The sequence below is a fragment of the Orcinus orca genome, chromosome 1 (genome assembly GCF_937001465.1).
Source record: "Orcinus orca chromosome 1, mOrcOrc1.1, whole genome shotgun sequence".
Lineage (NCBI taxonomy): Eukaryota > Metazoa > Chordata > Mammalia > Artiodactyla > Delphinidae > Orcinus > Orcinus orca.
Window position 1 is genome coordinate 208,236,783 of NC_064559.1, and position 23,568 is coordinate 208,260,350.

Below are 23,568 nucleotides of genomic sequence, written 5' to 3' on the forward strand. Positions count from 1 at the left end.
TTATTCTCATAGTTAGGACTGTTAGGGGGATAATGGAAAGGAGGGCCGAAAGGCGCTTGACATACAGCATGTGCTCCATAAGTGGTGGCCAGTCAGGTACGGGTGGCGTGAGCTCCCACTCGCCCGGATGCTCCGGGCTCCTTCCTGATGGGCGCGCTGGTCTTCTCAAGCCCTGCTTGGGGAGCACGCGGCCGAGGGGACTTAGGCGGAGCGTCGAAGGTGGCGCGCGGAGATGGGGTTTGCGCGGCGGAGGGGAGGGGCCCCGTCCAGCACCCAGGACAGCGCCGGTAGGCTCCGCCCTGTGGTTCCTCCTCCCGGCCTGGCTAGGTGGGTCCAGCCCGCCATCCGCCCGCGGGTCGGCCCGGCAGTCCGCCAGCCGGTTGACGGAGGGCAGTTCCGAGCAGATGGGCGGGGGACGCCCAGCCAGTTTGCGGCAGCACCAGCTACGCGGCGAGGAGGCGGGCCCGGACGGAGGAGATGGGCAGCAAAGAGCTGGCGCCCAGGACTGCCCGCCCCGCCCGTCACGTGAGCTCCGCCGGTCCTGTAGGTGGGAGCCCGGAGCTGGAGCCAGTGAAATGCAAATGAGTTCCGGGCGCTCCTGGGTTGCCTCGTTTTCTCTGGGCCTCAGTTTCCCCGTTCAAAACCGAGGACAGGGGAACCAGGTGGTCCCTAACTCGGTGAGGGCCGGAGAATTCTATGCAGCCACCGGGGCCCTAGTTCTGCCTGGCCAGTTTCCAGTCGTTAGAGCCGGAGCAAGTTGAGGTCTCTTTCCGGGCCTCAGTCTCCCCTTACAGCCCCGCAGAACAACTGGTGGGCCGAGTCCCTCCCCATAGTAGAAACCCGAGTGGTAGCTCCGTGAGGCCCGGGACTTGGGGGTCCTGCCGCCGCTGGGTAACCTGCCCAAGCCCAGGGCGGGGCTCAGAGGAGGCGCTGATCCCGAATGAGGGAAGAAGGGCGGCGTTGGACAAGAAGGGACAAGGGCCTGGCGCCACCCGCTCGCCTCCTGCCCGAGGGTCAGGGCAGCGAGGGCTTCGATGGCGCCCACACACACCCCTGCAGGTGCTCTGGGAGGAGGGCGCCCCGGGATCGCAGCAGATGGGACTCGAAGGCCTGGAGCGGGAACTCGGGGCCTCCGCCGTGCCCCCTTCCGCCCCAACCCCGCGCAGGAACAAAGGCGGAGGTGGGACCCACAGGCGGACTGGCTCCGCGGGGCGGGACGGGGCGGAGCGGGCGCGCTGCCTCCTTAAAGCCGGGCTGCGGGCGTGGCGCGCGCTCCACTGGCGTCTGCTCCGGCTGCGCACCACACCTCTCTGCGGGCCTCGGTCTGCGCTCGGTGTCTGGGCGGGCACAAGTCTCCCACGCGCGGGCCCGGCAGCGGCGCCGCTTTCCCGCCGAGCATGGGGCTGCCTCGGAGGGCAGGGGACCCGGCGGAGCTGCGCAAGGTAGGAGCCGGGGCCTGGCGGCAGGGCGCAGAGCGGCGGGGGCGGGGGCCTGGACGGCAACCCTTGTAACCGCGGCCTTCGCGCCCGCCTGCAGAGCCTGAAGCCACTGCTGGAGAAGCGCCGCCGCGCGCGCATCAACGAGAGCCTGAGCCAGCTCAAGGGCCTCATCCTGTCGCTGCTGGGCAGGGAGGTGAGTGCCGGGGCGCTCGGTTACAGGCCGGGCGCACTGGGGCTGGGGGTAGGGGGCTCCCGGGGCGCGGGGCGAGGAGGCCTGGCGGGCCGAGATGCCCTTGCCGGAGAAGCCGACGAGGGGACAACGCGCGGCGCCCGAGGCTGAGCCCGGGTAGGACAGGCTCGGCGGAGCCGACCCACCGCGGGCTACGGCAGGCCCGGCACCAGCTCCTGGGAGCGCGGTACTCACGGCAGCCTGCCGGAGCTCTGTCTTGTTTGTCCCTTTCTCTGTCCCTCTCCTTCTGGCCGGGCGCAGAGCTCCCACTTCTCGAAGCTGGAGAAAGCGGACATCCTGGAAATGACCGTGCGCTTCCTGCAGGAGCTGCCTGCGTCCTCCTGCCCGACGGCAGCGCCCAGTGAGTGACCCTGCCCCGCCCCGCCCCGGCCCGGCTCCGCGCCCCGCGCCCCTCACTCCACCCCGCGCCTCATGCCTTTCTCCGTCCGCAGCGCCCTCCGACAGCTACCGCGAGGGCTACCGAGCCTGCCTGGCGCGCCTGGCCCGCGTGCTACACACCCGCCGTGTCCTGGAGCCCGCCGTGAGCGCTCGCCTGCTGGAGCACTTGCGCCGGAGGGCGGCCAGCGCCACCCCCGACGGCGGGCGCGCGGGGAACTCCTGCGGCCCGCCCGCGCCCTCCCCGCCGCCGGCGCCCTTGCCACCTGCGCCTCCTCGGGATCCAGGCCTCTGGCGGCCCTGGTAGTCCCCTGGCCGGCCCACGGGACCCTGCTGACAGCGTGGGACCAGGAATGCTGGACGGACTGAGGAAGCGCTTGGTGGCGGCTTTCCTTCCCACCACGGGGGACCAGCCTGCTACCTACAACCTGGCCAGACCCGGATGTTTGTGAGCTGTGTGGCAGACTGACCTCCATGGAGGCTCAGGAAATAAGAGGAGAGGCCCACTCTCAGTCCCAACTTGGGGTGTCTGGGCTAGAGGTGAAGGGGCAGGTGGCTGCAGGGAGAAGAAAAAGCCTCCCACCCCAGTTGGTGGAAGGGTTCTAGAGCTGGGCCAGCCACTGCTGCCTGGGCAGCCCACACACCTGCCCCAGTGCTGGCACCAGCCCAAGGGCTGGGCCAGGAGCTCACCTGAGCCAGGTGCAGCAGTCTGCTCTGACTGGTCACCACCCTCCCAGCCCTGCTTGAACCTGCCTTCTCGCCAGCTCAGCTTGCTAACCTCTGGGCACACAGCAGCAATGGCCTGAGGGGCTTTGAAGGCTGGGGAGCCATGACCTCCACTCCTGGGCTCCCTGCCTAAAGCTTCCAATTATAGGGACAGGATGCAGCTGGGGCTCTGTGTCCCTGGGGGTGGGGACTTCTTTAGGTAGTCTTGGGGAGGATTTATTTCCCCAAGCATTAAGTTAACACCTGTGTACCACACACCAGGCCAGGTGGTCTTGGGGTGTGAAGAAGGGGTGGGACAAGAATGAGGGTACCCTGTGGCCTTAAGGAAGCTTGCCACCTTGAAGGGCCCAGGTCCAGCACAGAGCTGGTGTGCCAGTGTGAGGTGAGCAGGTCCCATGTCCTGGAGCAGCAGAAATTCAAGGGGTGACACAGCAGGTTAAGGAACAGGAATCCGCCTTTCTCATCTTCTCTTTTGAACTGCTCTCTGCTACTGTCAGGACAGATAACTGGAAGCAACTTGTTCTTAAGACTTTCCTTTCCTCCCCATGGAAGCCAGAGAGCCTTCAAAGGTCCAGGGGTGGTGGTGGGGTGCTGTGGAGCCCAGGAGAAGGCCGGAGCATCTGTGGCCCACTCTCAGTCATGTTCCCAGCATCTCGTGGGGATTCGCTGAGCATTTGTGGGAGGTTGCGAGTCCTCCCCCCGGTCTCCGGTCCAACAGCCTGTGCACTAGGACCAGGGCACTAGGAGCAAGAAGATAGAGCTGATGGGGGGGTCACTAAATTGAGCTATGCCACATAAACCCATGATGACCATGGCACTGATTCTGGTGGCAGGATGTGGGGAAGCGGTGGGCATTACTGAAGAAGTCAATGTGAAGACAGCAGGTGAGCCCCCAGCAAGGTGGGCTGTCCTACCGCCTGTCTGGGCCCAGCTGGCTGGACTGTAAGCTCCTGCGGGGCAGGGCTGGGGCTGAGTGTACCGCTCTGTCCCCAAGGAACTCGGCACGTGGTGGGTCCTCAATAAACATGGTGAGCCAACGAAAGGGTGATGTGACGGGCCCACACTCTACTGAACCCTGACAGACTGGCTGTTGCCTCAACTCCTATCCCCCGAGCCCTAATATCACTTTGAAAAGCTGCCACACCAGAGCATGAGCTCCCCGGGACAAATGTGGGGAAGGGTGTGGAGAGTAGGGAGGGCAGTTCCTGGGAACGCAAGCCTGCTTTCCTGAGCTGCCAGGAACGAGTGGAGGGGGCCACGTAACCCACAAGCCCACGCTCACCGCGAGAGTTCAGGTTTCCCCCTCGGGTCAAGGACTCCCATCCATCGGCACAAACTGGGCAGACTCCTTGTCCCTTTAAATAAGAACTTTCAGTATGGGTCGAAATTCGGTAAAAACTGACCAACCAGAGGCCCCTCTCCTCCTTTCCACCACTGCTTGCTTCTGAGCCCCATCTGGGTCCCCAACTCTGTGACTCTCGTTGATCTGACCCCAATCAAGCCACAATCCAAGCAGTCAGGGACGAGGCATGTAGGTAGGCCAGTGACACACAGGGTCAGGTATTCTGGGGATCTGAGCCGGAGGCCAGTCAGGCCTTGGCAAGGAGCTGAGACATGCCTGGGTGGGTGAGGCTCTGGGCCTGAGGCGAGAAGCCAGTTTCCCAGCAGGGACGTGCAAGACCTGCCTAGGAGGTCTCAGCTGGTCCTCTGAGTTGGGCCTGTGAAATAGGGACGCCCACATCCCTCCCCTACAGGGCCCCTGCGGGCGCCTCCCCCTGGCAGCTCCCCAGGTATTCCCAGAGCCCTGTCTCATGGCCAAAGGTGAGCCGAGGGCAGAGCGGGCTGCTTCTGCGTGGGTGGGAAGCCGCCTCGCTCGGGGGCATTTAATGACCCTTATAAGGCTCACAGAGTGCCCAGTGAACAGCTCTTGCAATGTCCTCTCTGTTCTGGTCCCGTGACGACCGAGTCTAACTCTGTCTGGTTATCACGCTTGGTTAGAGGCAAGGCTCCCATGTCTCATAAACCAGTGGGTGAAATGGACCAATGACCTAAGGACAATCAGAGCACTGAGCTGTCGGGGAGGTTCCGGCTGGGGCCAGGCCCCACCTGTCCCCTAGCAGCAGTTGATGTGGAGAGGGCAGATCTCGTTTCCATGAGGATAAAGAGCAGGTTGCCAAGGAGGACTCCTCTAATAAACATTTACAAATTACTCTGCTCCATCTGTGAAGCCCAGACTCTGAGGATGAGTCTTCCACTGGTTTATCCGGAATAGGATCAGAATGAACATAGCCTGCGGGGAACATCTGGAAAAATCTGTGGCTTTGAAGAATCCTCGCCACCGTGCTTTGGGGTGACCACTCTGGAGACAGCGGCAGCATGTCCCCATCATGTGCAGGCAGCCACCTCCTACTCGAAACATCAATAAGCAGCCATATTTACTTTTTTTTTTTTTACTTTTTTTTTTTTGGCCTTGTCGCAAGGCATGTGGGATCTTAGTTCCCTGACCAGGGATTGAACCCTTGCCCCCTGCATTGGCAGTGCAGAGTCTTAACCACTGGACCGCCAGGGAAGACTCCATATTTAATTTAATTTTTTTTTTTTTTGCGGTACGTGGGCCTCTCACTGTTGTGGCCTCTCCCGTTGCGGAGCACAGGCTCCGGACGCGCAGGCTCAGCGGCCATGGCTCACGGGCCCAGCCGCTCCGCGGCATGTGGGATCTTCCCGGACCGAGGCACGAACCCGTGTCCCCTGCATCGGCAGGCGGGCTCTCAACAACTGCGCCACCAGAGAAGCCCTAATTTTTTTTTAATTAATTAATTTTTGGTTGCGTTGCATCTTCGTTGCTATGCACGGGCCTTCTCTAGTTGCAGCGAGTGTGGGCTACTCTTCGTTGCGGTGTGCGAGCTTCTCACTGCAGTGGCTTCTCTTGTTGTGGAGCACAGGCTCTAGGCGTGCTGGCTTCAGTAGTTGTTGCACACGGGCTCAGCAGCTGTGGCTTGTGGGCTCCAGAGTGCAGGCTCAGTAGTTGTGGCAAACGGGCTTAGCTGCTCCGTGGCACGTGGGATCTTCCCGGAACGGGGCTCGAACCCGTGTCCCCTGCATTGGCAAGCAGATTCTTAAACACTGAGCCACCAGGGAAGTCCCCCATATTTACTTTTTAAAAACACACCAGGGTGGGACTTCTCTGGTGGTCCAGTGGTTAAGACTCTGTGGTTCCAATTCAGGGGGCGCCGGTTCGATCCCTGGTTGGGGAACGAAGATCCCACATGCCACGCGGCACAGCCAAAAAATTAAAAATAAAGTGACAAGAGATTGTTAAAGCAATAATTGGTTATTTAACACACACACACACACACACACACACACACACACACACACACACACACACACACACACACACCAGCTTGCTATAGCCGGTCCAGAGAACTAACCCACCCAATGGTGTTATTTCCCTTGGTTTTACTTTTTGCCTGGCCCCCTTCCCCGTGTGGGTGCATCTCTGGGGTGCTGGGTGCCTGCGTGCGCGTGTGCGTCCCTGTGCAGCCAGGTGGCCACGCTGCAGAGAGCTGCTCGGGCACTCGATGTTGGGGAGAAGGCAGCCACCCACTGAGGGTTCCCAGTGAGGAACTGGTTTCACTCTGGGTTTTGAGAGGCCCTGGCAAAAGCCCCAGCCACTTAAAGCAGCTGTAATAAAACTCTGAATGGTTTCAGGAGCGTGAGAAGGGCGCTAGAGGTCACACCCTAGGTGCACACGTGGTGTCTTGTCACCAAAGGGCCATTGGGGGGCAGTAGGGAGCAAGGGCTGGTGGCTGGTCCCACGACCGCGTTTCGTGAGCGAGGGGTTCCCTGGCCTGGGGGCTAAGGAAGGAGATTTCCAGCTGAACATGTGCCTGCCGCTGGTTCTGTTTGGAGGGAGGGCCCAAGAGCCGCCTGTCTTGGTGCTCGGTGAATTAAAAACCTCGGGGAACACAGGACAAAGTTCTTAAAGAACAAAGAACCATTCTGGACCTCAGAAATCAGAGACAGATTCAGGTTTTATGGGGACTGCATTTTGAGGCCCTAAGTAAGAAAACATGTAAAATTATGAGTATAGATTTAGGATGGAAGTGAATATTTATTCAGAAGGAAAAAATGAGTCACTTCAAACTAGTGGTGCCTGCAGGTTGATGTCCCATCCCTTTTGGTTTCTCCTTAAGCAATTTACCAACATGCTTCCATAAATACGCTTCCTGGTGACAATCCTGGCCTCCCCCTGCTCCTAGAATTTTTTAAATTTAATCCTGGACCCTCGGCAGTAAAAGCACAGAGTCCTAACCACTGGACTGCGAGGGAACTCCCTCCTAGAACATTCTACTACCTGTCCTTGCTTGTGGGCGATCCAAGCTTAAGCCTCATCAGCCTCATGGTAAATCCACCTCTACCCAGAATGGGCTCTGGGTCTCCTTCAATGACGATAACAAGACAAATGCCTTCCATTTGCTTCTTCCACCCGTTTCAGGCTAAATATTACAAGGTATAGACTCACACAAACATTGACATCATTCACGGCAATTTTTTGCACCACCTGGAAAGCTTGTTAAATGCAGATTTCTGAGTCCCACCTCCAGGGGTTCTGATTCCCTGTGTTTGAGTCAATAGCCTCATACCTTTCACCTGATGGGGGGGGTCAATCTGCTTGAGCGGAAACTCCCTGGCGGTCCAGTGGTTAGAACTCGCCACTTTCACTGCCGAGCGCATGGTGCTCAATCTCTGGTCGGGGAACTAAGATCCCATGGTGAGGCAAAAAAAAAAAAAAAAATATATATATATATATATATATATATATACTTCAGCAAAGAGGCCACTCCTGAGTATGGGGGCAGCTGGGGGCTGGGCTGGGCGGGGGTGGGAATGGGAAGTTAGCATTCAGCTGGGTACAGAGTGTCCGTTTTGCAGGATAAGAAGAGTTCTGGAGATGGAATGGTGGTCATGGTTGCACAGCACTGTGAATGTACTTAATACCTCTGAACTGCACGTGTAAAAATTGTTGAGATGCTAAATTTTATGTGTATTTTACCACCAAACAGTAAACTAAAAGATACCTTATCTGGAATTGGGGCAGCTACTCAACTGGGTCCTCTGGGATCCATCTGGTTTCTCAGGAACCAGACTGGTCAAGTAAATGAAGCTGCGATGCATCCTTTAGGTCTTTTAAGTCTGGCGTTAATTCTTGCCACTCTAGGAATCTACATTGTTTTGATTTACTATCTTGGTTGGGGGCAATTTGGAAGTTTGCACTTTTTTTAAAACAATGTGTTAGTAATTTATTTTTATTTATTTATTTTTGGCTGCATTGGTCTTCGTTGCTGCGTGTGGGCTTTCTCTAGTTGTGGCGAGTGGGGGCTACTCTTCATTGAGGCGCACGGGCTTCTCATTGTGGTGGCTTCTCTTGTTGTGGAACATGGGCTCTAGGCGTGCGGGCTTCAGTAGTTGTGGCACGCAGGCTCAGTAGTTGTGGCTTGCGGGCTCTAGAGTGGAGGCTCAGTAGTTGTAGCGCATGGGCTTAGTTGCTCCGCGGCATGTGAGATCTTCCCGGACCAGGGATTGAACCTGTGTCTCCTGCATTGGCAGGTGGATTCTCAACCTCTGCGCCACCAGGGAAGTCCTGGGACCTGGCTATTTAATCCGGAACCACTCAGTCTAGGAATTTAGTCCAGCAGGTGGTCAGAGCCAGGTTTTTTGTGTCCTGGATTTGTCCCCCAATCAGATTTTGAGCTTTCTGAAGAACAGAATGGGGACTTCCCTGGTGGTCCAGTGGTTAAGACTCCACGCTCCCAATGCAGGGAACTAGATCCCGCATGCCACAACTAAAAGATCCCACATGCCGCAACTAAAGTTCCCACACGCTACAATGAAAATTCCGAGTGCCACAATTAAGACCCGGTGCAGCCAAATAAATAAATATTAGAAAAAGAAAAGAACAGAATATCTCCAACTCTCCTGGTGATGTGCCCACCTATACAAGTAGGGCAGGGCCTCAGGAAATCCTCATTCCATTGCACTGTCTGGGAAGGGTTGTTTAGAGAGAAAGAATGAGCAGGGAAGGTGACCACAGAGAGGAAGAGAGGCCCTAACTTATTCGTGTGCTGGGCCCCTTACTTTCATTATCTCATTTAATCTTCCTAAAGGTCTGGAAGGTGAGTATTATTACACCCATTTAACAGATAAGGAATTTGCCTTGCCTAAGGCTCCAAAGCTGGCTGTTGCTCCCGGGTCCCATCATAAGAAATCCATCCATTTCAGGACCCATACTGCGAAGACGTGGTGGTTAAATAGGGTTGGTGACCCTAGATGCTTGCACACTAGAAAACGAAACTTTTAGTGTAATAATCTTGAAATGATAGACATGATCGGTCAGCTCCCTCTGTTCCTGGGACTTAGAGATGTGTGGTGGGCCGCCTCGCTGGTCTGGTAATGCAGGAGTAACCAGGATGAGTTATTTCAGTATAAATGGGTGAGCTTGAGTTCCATGGGTTATGATTTTTAAAAATCTGACTACAGAAGCAATTTATGTATATTGTAAAAAATTGGGAGAAAGTCAAGTCTCATACGGAGTAATGGCTCTCTGAAATTACAGCACATTGGGACTTCCCTGGTGGTGCACTGGTTAAGAATCCCCCTGCCAACGTCGGGGACACGGGCTCCAGCCCTGCTCCGGGAAGATCCCATATGCCACAGAGCAACTAAGCCCGTGCACCACAACTACTGAGCCCACGTGCCACAACTCCTGACGCCCCCATGCCTAGAGTCCGTGCTCCACAACAAAGAGAAGCCACCTTAATGAGAAGCCCGTGCACCGCATCGAAGAGTAGTTCCCGCTCGCCGCAACTGGAGAAAGCCCGCGCGCAGCAAGGAAAACCCAACTCAGCCCCAAAATAAATAAGTAAATAATTTAAAAAAATTACAGCACATAGATGTGATCACGTTTCCCCTCTTTTCTGGGTGGATTTTGTGACACCGACTTGGCCTGGACTCCACTGCTGGGCACAGGGTGTGCAACGGAACAGAGCAGCATCGTTACAGCTCCTCACTGCAGGACACGCACCCCCAAGCAAACGCTCAGCACTCTCAGGAAGTCTTTTTGGAACAACCCAGAGGTGGTGTACAGCGGGCGGTGTAGACGGACCCCAGGTCCTGGCTTCTCTCCAGCAGCTGCGTGTTCCTGCAGCAAGAGACACTCGCTGAGGCCTGATGGTTCCTGGCTCCCCGTTTTGTGCACCCACGTGCCTCCCAGCTCGGCCATGAATGCTCCTTTACGGGAAACCGCCCCCAATTTCCTCTCAGGGCTGATCTGAGAAGGCGAGTACCGGTCGCGGCCTCCCGAACTGCCGGGCGCGGGCAGGGGGAAGGCCGCATACAAACACGCGCCACGCGGGGCCAGGCTGACCCTCGAGGTCGCCCAGTCCCGCGCCGGCTCCGCCCAACCGCCGCCGAACCTTCTGGAAGCGGCGCCCCACCGCGGCCCCGCCGCCGCCAGAACCGGACGCCTGAGGAGCCGGCGCCGGCCCGGGGGCGGGACGAGGCCGGGTGCGAGGGGCGGGGCTTCGCAGGAGGCTGCGTTCGACTCGCCGCCGGCGCACAGGCCCCGCCTCTCCGGCGCAATGGCTCCGCCTCTCCCCTCCCCCTCCAAGGCACCGCCCGGGCTAATTCATTCAGCGCTGGGCCTGCCAGACACCTGCGCGCTCCCTCAGGCTCCCGCCGCCGCCGCCGCCACCATGTCGGGCCCCGCCGCCGAGACCCCGTCCGCCATCCAGATCTGCCGGTAAGAGGGACGCGCGGAGGGCGGGCGGCCAGGACTCCGAGTCGCTGCCCGGGCCTGGCCGACCCCCACCGGCCCCGCGCCTTCCCTTCCCCAGTCGCCGCCCCCGCCGGGCCGGTCGCCTCCGGACCCCGCCCGCCCGCCCGCCGCGGCCGGGATGCGCCTCGGCTGCCGCAGATCCGGCTGCTTCCCCGCGCGCCGCCGCTCCGGCCTCCGGCGCATCTGCGGGGCGGCGCCGAGGTCACGCAGGCCGTTTGCGCGAGGAAGCGGCGCGGCGCCCTTCCCCGGGCGGGGGTCGGAGCACAGCCCCACCACATCCCGCCCCGCCCGTTGCCCGAGCGCCCCGGAGCCCCAGCCCAGGTCCCAGTGAGCCCCCTAATTCGGGGTCGTTATCCGGGCGGTGGTTCAAAGCCAACCGGATCCCCCGACATGTGCGGCGCAGGTAACCCGCTCGCTGGGCGGCGGCCGGAGCCGGTTGAGCCCATCGGTGGGCGCCCGAGTGGGCGGGGGCTGCACATATGCGGTCCCTTCAGTGCCCTGCCACGGTTTTGGGCGGGAGGCGGCTGAAAACAGGAAGAACGGTAAATACCTTTCCCCTCTAACAGTTCACGGCTAAGAACAGGGGATGGTCCATTGAGCCCGGAAGCATCTCACACAAAGGGGGCAAGGGGTTGTTCTTGTCAGGGGACCATCCCTGCCTTCCGCCACCGGCACCGGTATATAGAGGGCCCCGAGGACGCCGGAGATCACGAGCCGGCTCATTTCCGACAGATGCGGGAGGGCAGCCTCAAGGTTACTTTCCATTCGGTCGTTAAGAACGGAAGCAGGCATGGTGGCATTGGAGCCTGAGCTAAGGAAGAGCGAGGAGTCTGGCAAGGCCGAACGGGCGCTGGGGCCTGCAACAGGGCCTGTGCTGCTTGATGCACTGTTGACAGTGACCCCGCCTTCCTGTTTGGGGCCCGGTGCCTCAGATTTGGAGACCGGGCGTCACACTGACCTTGGGTCCAAGCCAGGTTAGTTTCCTGTGGATGGTGACATCTCCTCGGAATAGGCAAAGGCTCGGCAGACAGTGCTGGATCGTGGGGTGCCCTGAACCCACCCCCGCTTCTGACTGAGTCAAAGTCCTTTCCTGACCTCAAGGTCAGTTTTGACTTTTCTAGGGAGAAGAAATCTTTGGGGGAGCCTTGCGCCATTGATTTGTTATTGGCTGTGTGGCCATCTTGGCGCCACCCACTTCAGGTTCCGAGGGCAAAAATAATAGAAGTAACTGATATCGGGAGACAGACGGGCCTGGATCAGGTGCTTGGATCGGTCTCTGCCTCATATTGGCCGGGTGACCTTGCAGTTTGTGATTTGCTAAGGGCTCGTAACATCTCTCATCTCGCTTGGTTTGTCCAGCACCCCTGGGAGGGAGGATGGCAGGGAGCCCACCACTCTTGTCAGGGAAGAGGAAACTGAGGTCCCGGGAGACCCATTGCCTCTGTAAGGTCATCCGGCCACAAGAGCCCAGGGCTGGGGGCGGGGAAGCACAGCTCCTCATGGGTCTTCTGCCTCCAGACCCACTTTCTTTCCACTGCGTTCCCCACAAAAGAAAATACTGATTTCAATCTACTCGTGGAAGGCTGGGCTTTTATTTACTTCATCAGGGTGATGAATAGCCCGTCTATACATACTACCTGTTTAAAAACCAGCCTCTAACATAGTTAATAGGCTTTTGGATAGCCTGGACACTTCCACATGTATGCGCACACTTCTTCTTACCCACGGTGCTTGCTTGCTGGGCTGCCGCTCATATATTCACAATGGCATATTGTCTCTGACTGGGGACACGTGGGCAGGATACCTGGCTGAGGTGAGCCTCAGGTGGCCAACACAACTGCCCAGGGGAGTTGGAGGGGTTGTGATGAGGCCCGTGGTCACAGCGACTTGGCCCTGAGAAACCCCAGGACACTGGAGTGGATGTAGCAGGGTGGGGAGCCCTTTAAGGACATCTGAGCTGACACCCCATGTTGAAAGAGGAGCCTCCTGGCCTAGGGCAACCCAGCCCATGAATTTAACAAGCTTCACTGGACGCCTCCAAAGGGTGAAGTGCCCTGAGGGAGGGACACGGACATGGAAAATTCAGTCCCCAGCTTAGCAGGTTCACAGTCTAGCAGGGAGAGGACGCCACACCCACCGCCATCCTAGATGATTAAGAGGGTCCCATGCTCTCGGTCAGAAGGAGGTGTTGAAGGGCTAGGGGCCCTAAAGTCTGGGGAGGGCAGTGGTCAGAGCCAGCTCTCCAGTCCCAGGCCTGGGTGTGAATGTGGCCTCTGCCCCTTGGAAGCTGCCTAACTTTCTGTGACCCGTTTTATCATGGGCTGTTCTGAGTGCTAAAGAAAGTGTATCTAGAGCGTGGCAGAATGGCTGGCACCTTGTAAGTAAGCGGAAGCTCTTTTTGTCTGAAAAGTGGGACCCAGGCTCAGGAAGCCAAGGGCCTAAGTTCGAATCCCAGCTCTGCCTCCTGCAGGCGTGGGCTTTAGGCCTCAGTATTCTTGGCTGTGAATCGGAGGTAATAACAGTACCTGTTTCATGGTGGCTGTGAGGATTAAAACCTTTGGCACAGTGCTGGGCAGTTGAAAACAGAGGGGGGTGTTTACCCCTGAGAGCCCAAACTTTGGACAGCCAGACCACTGCGGTGTGCTGTACCCTCCTGTGCCCCCTGCAGTGGAAGCGTGGAGTCCTCACTGCTGGACTGCGGGGAATTCCCATGTCCCTCCTTCTTTTTATCGAGCCCTACAGATGCAGGCTCTGGGACAGCATTTAAAGTCTCAGAAGAGCATTTTTCTTTTGGTTTATTCTGAATGATGTTAGTTCACATTTTCTTAGCAAATTGCTTTTTTCCTTGTTGGAGTCAGAGTTCTAGAATGTCAGAATCAGAATGACCCCTAGGAGCCCCCAGCCCAACTCTGTTATTTTACCGATGGGGGAAAATGAGGCTCTCAGAGGGTAAAGCCTTGGCCTAGGGTGGCCTCGGACCCTGACAGCCGAGGGAGCGAAGGCAGCTGGTGTGTTGTTCCCTGTCTGGTGTTCCATTGTCGTGCTTTTCCATTGCTCAGCCTCACATTCACATCCGGTTGTGAGGCTGGATCATGGCATCAGTGTGGGCCCCTAGTAGGAGCCCCTGGGTGTTGGTCGCAGTGAAATTGAAGGACATGTCCCATACCAGGTTGGTGGAGAGTACAACATCCACTAGAACTTTCTGCAGTGATAGAGATGCTCCGCGTCTGCGCTGTCCAGTACGCTAGGCACTAGCCGCAAGTGGCCAATGAGTGCCTGAAATGCAGTGAGACATGGAGGAACTGAATTTTTAATTGCATTCATTTAAATTAATTTAAATGCATACAGGCTGGCCTCCTGTGGCTGGTGGCTACCTTATGGGACAGTGCAATAAGTAGAGGAATTTAAAAACCAGAATTCCTGGTAGGCCTCTGAGGGGCAGGGTTTCCTAAGGGAAGCTTGGAAGCTTTCTGGGGACTGTAGGCAGCTCTCCCAACAACAGAGCTAATGGAGGGGGACCTTGGAAGGTACGTGGCCCAGGGCAGATGCCCTGGAGTCCTTTGTAGGGAGATGTGTGAGGTCTGCAGAGTTTCCTTTTGCTTGCCCTGCTTGTAGGTGTAAATCCGCTAGGAAGTGTCTTCAGCTCAGGGATTGCTTTGTTCACTGCTGTACCATGAATGCCCAGCAAAGTGCCTGACATCTGGTAGATGTGCCAATAAAGATTAGTGGAATGGACTTGAATTTTTGTACAAGCACACCCTCGTTTTCTTGCGTCTCACTTTATTGCACTTTGAATATATCGCTTTTGTTTTTTTTTAATAAATTGAAGGTTTGTGGCAACTTTGTGTTGTCAGGTGATGGTTAGCATGTTTTGGCGATAAAGTTTTTTTAACTAAAAAAATTTTTTTATTGACTTATAGTTGCTATGCAGTATTACATAAGTGACAGGTGTACAATATAGTGATTCACAATTTTTAAAGGTTATACTCCATTTATAGTTATTAGAAAATATTGGCTATAGTCCTCGTGTCATAGGTATAAAATAAAGAGTTTTTAAAATTATTACACATTTGATCGTGTAAACATAACTTTTATATGCACTGGGAAGCCAGAATAGTCATGTGACTTGCTTTATCTTCGAGGTATGCCCGTTTGGAATTTTTTCTCTTTGGGGCTTTGTCTTTGGGTTTACAGGGAAGTCAGTGAAAACAGAGAATCTGAGTTACAGAAACCGCACTCGGAGTTAGTATTCTGGGACATTCCATAACGCGATGCACAGTGCTGGCTCCCTTCCTGCGGGGATGCAGGAGCTGTGGGTGAAGATGCAGTCTTTGCAGCCCAGGGAGCCTGTGGTGGGCCAGGCTGTGCTCACCCACCATGCAGCCTCCCCGTCAGTGGGCCAGGCAGCCTGGCATTGCCCTCGCCTTGGCACCACTGCTTCCCAGCTCCCTGGTTTCAGTCAGGCCAGGAGTTGCTTCCTCCTGTAGGTGGCGCTTCTCTGGATGGGGCCCAGCCTGGGGTGACTATTCCCTGTGCTTCCCGGTCCACTTTCTTTCACTCTCGGAGGTATCTTGAGGAGGAGGGTAAATTATATGGTCACCCTGCCTGCAGGCTACCTACATCTGAATAACTGAGGAAGCTTATTATAAATACTGATTTTCTGCATGCAAATTATGCTTCAGTAGAAAAGTCAACAACATGCAGATTTAAAAAAACAAGAAAATTATTTATTTGATTGCACTGGGTCTTAGTTGTGGAAGGCGGGCTCCTTATTTGTGGCTCACGGGCTCCTTCGTTGTGGCAGGTGGGCTCCTCAGTTGTGGCACACGAACTCTCAGTTGCGGCATGCGTGTGGGATCTAGTTTCCTGACCAGGGATTGAACCTGGGTCGCCCGCACTGGGAGTGCGGAGTCCCATCCACTGAGCCACCAGGGAAGTCCCCAAAATGAAGATTTTAAAACATTTATGAGATACTTGGGGAAACGTGAATAGTCCCTTGACAGTTAGGGATACTAAGGAATTTCTGGTGGTTTTTTTGGCCCTGCCACAAGGCCTGCGGGACCCTAGTGATCTTGGAGAGGCAGCAGCAGTGAGTGGTGGCTTGAAGCGAGATCTTAGTGCCTTCCCAGGAATTGAACCTGGGCAGCCTGGATGAAAACCAGGAATCCTAGCCACTAGTTCACCAGGGGCTAGAGTCTAGAAGCAAAGTTCCCCTGGCTCTTACCTCCACTGAAAAAATGCATTTCTGAAGGAGGCAAAAAGTGTAAAAACAGGTACAGAGTTTATCATTAGAGACATAACACAACACGTGGGAGAGCTCACAGAGAAACTGTTTAGTTAAGACAGAAGCAGGGCAGAGATGCACACCCGGAGAGGAAGGGTGTGGGCGTCCCCCCTAATGAGGAGGAACATTGAAGAGGGTTTAAGTCATTTATATGGGGCAGTTCTTCCGGGTCTTTGTTTACCTTTGGCCAATTATCTGGTTTCTTTTTCCACACCTGACCTGCCCTAGGACCCTCCCCAGCCTGTGTGCACAACTTTTTTCCAAGATGGATTCCGGCCCAGAGGCCTAAGGGGGGCCTTGGCATCACCTATTCTGGGTGATTTTTGACCCCCAAGGAGCCTTTCTGCACAGGTGCAATGTCTCCCTTGCCCCAAGGATGGGAAATATAAGACCTCTTGATCTTTTCCTCAAGCAAGGTTTAGCCCCTCTCTGTTCCTGCCATGACTGTTATCGTAAAGTGTCCACAGGAGACAAACTCCAGCTATTTACCCTGTTCCTCTTGTTATTTCTATCTCGAAGGGCAGACAGGAGGCTGGTCATAAATATCTAACCTGGAGCCCACCTATCTCCTGTCTCAGGAAATGCAAACAGGAGGCTAGTTGTAAGTGTCCAGCCTGAAGCCCACCTTTTTCCTGCCCCAAGAAATGTAAACAGGAGGCCAGTTGTAAATGCCTAGCCCGGAGCCCATCTATCTCCTGCCTCACTAGTTCCCTGACCAGGGTTCTAGGTATCGAACCCAGGCCCCCTGCAGTGGAAGCGAGAAGTCCTAACCACTGGACCGGCAGATAATTCCGGCCCCCCCCCCCCCCGCCCTTTTTTTGTTTGTTTGTTTTTTGTTTTGCAGTATGCGGGCCTCTCACTGCTGTGACCTCTCCCGTTGCGGAGCACAGGCTCCGGATGCGCAGGCTCAGCGGCCATGGCTCACGGGCCCAGCCGCTCTGCGGCATGTGGGATCCTCCCGGACCGGGGCACAAACCCGTGTCCCCTGCATCGGCAGGCGGACTCTCAACCACTGCGCCACCAGGGAAGCCCCCCCTACCCCGCTTTTTTTTTTAAGGTGAGGTAATTATATTGTAGTTATGCTTTTTTTAAAAACAACCTTTACTGAGGTATAAATTATGTGCCATAAAATGTACCTATTTTTAATGTACGGTTCACTTTTGACAAATGTGTACACCTGTGTAATGATCACAGTTGTGACATAGAACTTTTCCACCACCTCAGAAAGTGCCTTCCTGGGGACTTCTCTGGGGGCACAGTGGTTAAGAATCCGCCTGCCAATGCAGGAGACACAGGTTTGATCCCTGTTCCGGGAAGATCCCACATATGGTGGAGCAACTAAGCCCGTGCGCCACAACTACTGAGCCTGCGCTCTAGAGCCCTAGAGCCACAACTACTGAGCCCGCATGCCACATTACTGCAGCCTGAGAGCCTAGAGCCTGTGCTCCACAACAAGAGAAGCCACTGCAATGAGAAGCCCACGCATCACACTGAAGAGTAGCCCCCGCTCGCTGCAACTAGGGAAAGCCCACGCGCAGCAACGAAGACCCAACGCAGCCAAAAATAAATAAATAAATAAGTGATAAATTAATTACATTTCTAAAAAAAAAAGTGCCTTCCTGCCCCTTTGCACTTGGTTTCCTCCCAGCTCTGGCCCCTGGCAAACAGGTATGCTTCCTATCACTAGTTTTGCCTTTTCTAGAATTTCTCATCAATGGAGTCATAGACTCAGCACAATGCTTGTGAGTTTCACACGTGTGTGTGTGTGTGTGTGTGTGCGCGTGTGTGTGTGTGTGTGTGTCGGTGATTCTTGCTGTTGTTGCCTAGTAATCTTCATTATCTCTTTATCAGACAGTGAACATTTGAGTTCTTTCCAGCTTTGGGCAGTTATGAAAACAGTTCACAATTGCAGATTTCAAAACATTTAGGACGTAGCTGAGGAAACCTGAATGCTTACTTGATATTTAATGATATTAAACTGGGCTTCCCTGGTGGCTCAGTGGTTAAGAATCCGCCTGCCAATGCAGGGGACACAGGTTCGAGCCCTGGTCTGGGAAGATCCCACATGCCATGGAGCAACTAAACCCATGCACCACAACTACTGAGCCTGCGCTCTAGAGCCTGCGAGCCACAACTACTGAGCCCGCATGCCACAACTACTGAAGCCCGCGTGCCTAGAGCTCGTGCTCCAGAACAAGAGAAGCCACCGCAATGAGAAGCCCATGCACCACTGCGAAGTATAGGCCCCACTCACCACAACTAGAGAAAGCTGTGCACAGCAACGAAGACCCAAAGCAGCCAAAAATAAATAAATTTATTATTTTTTTAAAAATGTTAGTTTAAAAAAAAAGAAAAAGAGGAGCTCCTTTCTGCTTGCTAGATGGGATGCTGCCCGATTCACGAATTGTTGAATAAAGCCAATTAGAAAAAAGTTATATTAAGGAGTTCGTATTTTAGGTGGAATAATTGTTTTGTGATTCTGTTTTTATTTTTATTTTTTGGCCACACCATCTGGCTTGTGGGATCTTAGTTCCCTGACCAGGGATCGAACCCGGGGCCCCCGGCAGTGAGAGCACTGACTCCTAACCACTGGACTGCCAGGGAATTCCTGTGGTTCTGTTTTCAAACGGAGTCTTTATCTTTCCGAGGGAATGCTGAGATATTTACATGTCGTGATCTGAGCGCAGGTTGGAACAGAATTTCCAGACACAAGGCAGAATGTAAGGAAGGCAGAGTTTATTAAAGAGAAGCGTTGCTGCAAGAACAGCTGGCCGACTTCCTGGTAGCCAGGGAAAGTCGACAATGAGCATGGGTTGCTTGTCTGTTTTTATAGCCAGGGAACCTGCGCGTCATCTGCTAACTGGTCAGAGTATGTATACTTTCAGCGTGCTGAGTGGGAGGAAAACTGGGCAAATGTCTTTCCTTATATGGGATGGGAAAGGGACAGGGCATGCTGCTTGGGAGGGCCCTGGGACATGGCAGTGGTCCCATTGTGACAGAGTGACGGGAGTCCTGTAACTCTTTGTTCCGGCAATATTGGCCCTTTGAGTTTATCTTCTTTGTCCTTGGACACTATGTTCCCCCCTCTCTTTATTTACAGGGCCAATTCTTTGGCCCTATTGGATACCCTGCTCACGTCTACCTACCTGCCTATCTCCTTCTTAGGCGTTCAGGAACCCTTTTTGTAAGGAGAAGGGGCGACAATCTCTCTGGCTGCTTCCTGCTGGACAGGGGCATTGTGGGGCCCTGGGTCCCAATGCCCACTCTCTATCAGGGTATATTTACGGAGGGAGATGAGATCCTGCACAATGATTAGGCAGTTTGTTCCAGTGTATTCCGTGTGCCAACTGGCTGGTACTCTTGTTGTAGCACCATCTGGAACTGAATCTTTTGAACCTGTCGGGAGATGAATTGAGATAATGTGTTAATAATGCAGGGGCCAAACAACAAAACAAAGGCCATCAGGATTGATGGTCCCAACAGGGCAATAGCCATGTCCATCTCTGGATCCCCATAGAGGAGAGGAGGTTGGAAAGCCAGCTTGGGGCCCTGTCCTGCTCTCTCTTTTAAATCTTCTATTAATTTGATGTTTTTCTTTAGAATCTGAAGGTCTTCTTCAACCTGGCCAGAGGTATTAATATAGAAGCGGCCTGTCTCATTTAGCAGGGCACAGATACCCCCGCCTCAGCTGTTATAACATTAAGGGCCTATTTTGTAAAACCCCCTCGGCCAGAGAGCCTGGGGCTGACTGCTGTTCCTCAGTGGCTGCTACCGCTGCCTTCCAAGGTTCCTGGGCCGTGATGGTGAGAGGGAGAGCGCTCCTCTCTGAGAGGGGTGTGCCTGCAGGCCAGAAGAGCCCTCCAAGGACACTGCATATTATTTCAGGCTGATCAAGAACTGGGTTAGCATAAGCATGTCCCCACCAAGCAGCAGTTCATGTTTGTCTCTCCTGGACAGGTCTTATGGCCTCTTCGAGGAAGGATCCAAGGCTGGGAATGCCTCCTGAGGAAGCTAAAGCCTTGGTAGTCATAATGGTCACCTCCGGGACCACAGCAGTAATTGTGCGGGAGCCCCCTCCAAAGTGTGGGAAGATCCAGATAGACCCCTTTACCACATAGAAATGAAAATCCGGTGCCCCTCAAGGATACCCCTGCTGTGGCTCCCCAGAGCCAGGCTCTGACCTTTTGGGAGTTTTCCTCTGGAAATAGACTGGGGTCCCATGGCCTAGGATTATATTGGGAAGGCCAAACTCCAAGGAAGTAATCATCTATACATAAAGGGGAGAATCCAGGCTCTGACTGATTATGAGTGTGACAGGGGCATTGGCATAACAAATTTCTGAATATTAGCTGAATTATGTTATATTTTGGAGGAGAATCTTGCCGGGAGGTTAAACTAAGTAAGTGTCTGGTGGTCACACCGATCCCCACATATTTAGTTCCCAGGACCGAGCTGTTTATGGGGATATGGTCTTCATTAATATATTTCTTAGTCACAGTTTTCCTTGAATTTCCCCAACACAAAGTGAAATTACCTTCGTGTACCTCATATTTATTTTCCTCGGACCAGGGATCCCACTCCAGGCTAGTCTGATTAAAATTGAGGGTGTAGTTACAAAGAGAGTCATTTAGCCAGCCCAAATGGGTCCCCAACCATCTGGGTTTTGGAAACAGAGCTGTGCCTCGTCTGCCCAAGCTTGGTCTGATGCCCATATCCTGTTTTTCTCTTCATGAGTACAACAGGTGGTCAGGACTACATGAATGTCTTGCCGGGTCAGGTCAAAGGCTATGGTGAGGGCCTGAAATTCCTTAATAGAAGTGGTGGGATCCTGACCGAAGGAACCTAACTTGTTTTGAATTTGGAAAATGTCCGACATGGGAAAGGGAACATGGAATCTAATAGTGCCCATGTCTCCATTTGCTACTTCCCTTAAGGGAAGCATATTAGAATCTGTTTCCTGGCATTGGGCAGTCCTCGATCTTGTGTGGGGAGGGAAGAGGGGGCTTTTGCCCTGATAAGGGGGTGGCTGTTGGGAGCTGTGGGTTGAGGCGGGGGCAGGGGCTGAAGCAAAGGGGGTTGATGTGGTGGGGAACAGGAAAGGTCGAGTAGAGGGCCGCCTAGGAGATCTGATGGAGAGGGAGGCAGAGGGGGTCGGGGGGATAAGGTGGCAACAGAAAGACACATGGTGGCATGAGTCCCTCAGCTCCAGATTCTGACTACGGGCCATAAAGCTCTGGATGTAAGGAACCTCGGAGTCCTTTCCTTGTTTCCGGCAAGAGAGATGAAGTTGGAGGATCGTGTTATAATTTAGTGTGCCGTTAGGAGGCCACTGTTCTCGGTCCCCCAGTTTATACTGGGGCCAAGCCATGTTACAAAAGAAAATGAGCCTCTTCTTTTTGAGGTTCTCAGGGTCAAAATTTTCCAGTTCCTGAGGATACAACCACGGGGTGAGTCTGAGGGAGGCTCCTGAGACGTACCAGAACCCTAAGGCTAAGAATGCCTATGTGCCATAGAATGGGGGTACTGAGAGTCACCACCGGCTGACAGAAAGGTGTCCCCTTTGTCCCAGTGATCTCTCCGTGCGACTGAGGCACAAAATGGGTCGACCGTCTCAACAATCGCATCTGACCGTGAGAGGTGACCCCTGAGCGTGCAACTAAGGCACCTTGTGACTCGGGCAGGGAAAGAAAGAAAAGAGAGAGAGATTCCCGGGACCCACTGGGTGACCCCCGGCTTGGCGATGCCCTGAAACGTGAAAGGCACTCCGGGGACGGCTCAGAGGCAACGCCTAGGCTCCTGTAAATCAATCCGGAAGGAGAAAGAGGTGAAAGTGTAACAGAGAAGACAGGCTGAGGAATCTCGGCGGCCAAGGGGAGGAGGCTCAGTGTTCTGCTTGAACCAATACGCGCCTCACGGTGCACGGAAGTTGTCTTGCTGGGGACAGACGCTCTAACAGCCTGGTCCGTTCCGTGACCCTCTTATGCTTTCACGGGAGTCTTCAAGCGGCAGGCACCCTAGCGGCTTTTAAATGCCTGACCTGTGCCCGCACGATGCCAATCGGCCTAGTCCGCAGTCGGGAGGAAGACAGAGGGATCCTCAGCCGTCTGGGCGGCAGTTACTGGGGCGAAGTGAGCGTGGAGCCTTCGGAACACGCCAGGGTGTGGCCCTGGCCAGAGTCCTCTGTTGCTTCCATGGCAACTTGCCTGTTCCCAGAGAGTCCCAAGGAATGAGGAGAGGAGGTGGGGAAAGAGATCCCCCAAGAGATATCCCCGTACGGGCCACCACAATGCTGTGATCCGGGCGTGGGTTGGAAAAGAATGTAAGGAAGACAGTTTATTAAAGAGAAGGGTTGCTGCAAGAACAGCTGGCCGACTTCCTGGTAGCCAGGGAAAGTCGACAATGAGTATGGGTTGCTTGTCTGTTTTTATAGCCAGGGGACCTGCGAGTCATCTGCTAACTGGTCAGCGTATGTATACTTTCAGCGTGCTGAGCGGGAGGAAAACTGTCTTTCCTTAGAAAGAGGCAAATGTCTTTCCTTATATGGGATGGGAAAGGGACAGGGCATGCTGCTTGGGAGGGCCCTGGGACATGGCAGTGGTCCCATTGTGACAGAGTGATGGGAGTCCTGTAACTCTTTGTTCTTCTTCTTTGTTCTTAGAGCACACCACCCTGACTCCAGGCGCTAGTTCCCCTCTCAAGGGCAACGAAAGCTTTCAGTTTCCCTGGCCTCCCTCCAGGGATGGTCTACACGGGGCCTGCAGGTGTAGTCACCTGGTTCCCATCATTCTGCGCTTTGCCTTTTTTCATCTAATGGTGCTTCTCCTAGACCGTTCCTCCCTCTTGCTTGGGGCTGTGCACTCTTGTGTTGTGTGGATATAAGTTAATCTGAGGCCCTTATTGGTGGGCATTTAGGACACGGCCAGTCTTTGCATGATAAACAGCTTTGCAGTCAGTAACCTTGAACACACTTGGTTTAATCATGTGTGCCAACATCTGTAGGGTGAATTCCTCTCAGTGGAATGGCTGGCTCAGAGCAGCCTATGCATCTGGAGTTTGGACGGATAACGATAACACCAGGTTGCCCTCCAGGAGGTTGTATCCACTCATGCTCCCCGTTCATCGATGAGCCCCTCGGGACAGGTGGGCACAGGCAGGGCGGTGGGAAGGTCTGGGTGTGCCTGGCCAGCAGCGCTGGTCTGGGCAGGTGCAGCTTGGAGCCCTGCAGGACAGTGGGAGATCAGGCGAGAAAAGTTCTGGATCCCTGAGAGCTTCGAACGCCTCACTAGGAAGTTGAATCTTTTGTTTTTCTGGCCACCCCGCACGCACGGCATGCAGGATCTTAGTTCCCTGACCAGGGATCAAACCCACTCCCCCTGCGGTGGAAGCGCGGGAGTCACTGGATCACCGGGGGAAGTCCCGGGAGTTGGATGTTGAATCTTTATTCCATAGGAGGGGCCCTGGAGGGTCTGAGCAGGGGAGTGCACTCCTGCTTAAGAAGAGGGACTCTTGGGGCAGTGGGGTAGGCAGTGGGTTAGGGCTGGGAGGCAAGAGGCAGACGAAGAAGCCCCCCCACCCCTGGTCCCCAAGTGACTCCCCACATACCAGCCCTGCCTTGGTCTCCCCGAAGCCGCCCCATCCCCCAGGACAAGTCCAGACG

General features: G+C 54.8%; 2 protein-coding genes across 5 annotated transcripts in view; both read left to right on the forward strand.

Moving 5' to 3' along the window:
* The first annotated feature begins 998 nt into the window (after positions 1-998).
* Positions 999-3,832, forward strand: HES2 (hes family bHLH transcription factor 2). The gene is made up of 4 exons (XM_004272332.3): positions 999-1,442; positions 1,537-1,632; positions 1,930-2,029; positions 2,121-3,832. Exons 1-4 carry the CDS (start codon positions 1,398-1,400, stop codon positions 2,369-2,371), a joined length of 492 nt encoding a protein of 163 aa, XP_004272380.1. The 5' UTR covers positions 999-1,397; the 3' UTR covers positions 2,372-3,832.
* Positions 3,833-10,232: 6,400 nt separating this feature from the next.
* The window catches only part of ACOT7 (acyl-CoA thioesterase 7), an 89,197-nt gene continuing 75,861 nt past the window's right edge, over positions 10,233-23,568 (forward strand). Inside the window, exon 1 of one of the 4 annotated variants that reach the window (XM_004272331.4) lies at positions 10,233-10,591. In XM_004272331.4, coding sequence (XP_004272379.1) covers positions 10,431-10,591 — 161 coding nt within the window. In that variant the 5' untranslated portion in view covers positions 10,233-10,430. Of the gene's footprint in view, positions 10,592-11,149; positions 11,170-21,657; positions 21,736-22,132; positions 22,231-23,568 lie in introns of those variants that run through there. The other 3 variants (XM_049711287.1, XM_049711281.1, XM_049711280.1) reach the window with 3 other exon arrangements.

Excerpts from the sequence above, each read along its gene's own strand:
- HES2 (XM_004272332.3), top strand. The coding sequence starts at position 1,398 with ATGGGGCTGCCTCGGAGGGCAGGGGACCCGGCGGAGCTGCGCAAG. Across the intron at positions 1,633-1,929 it reads TGTCGCTGCTGGGCAGGGAG|AGCTCCCACTTCTCGAAGCT; the intron begins GTGAGTGCCGGG and ends GGCCGGGCGCAG. Across the intron at positions 2,030-2,120 it reads CTGCCCGACGGCAGCGCCCA|CGCCCTCCGACAGCTACCGC; the intron begins GTGAGTGACCCT and ends CTCCGTCCGCAG.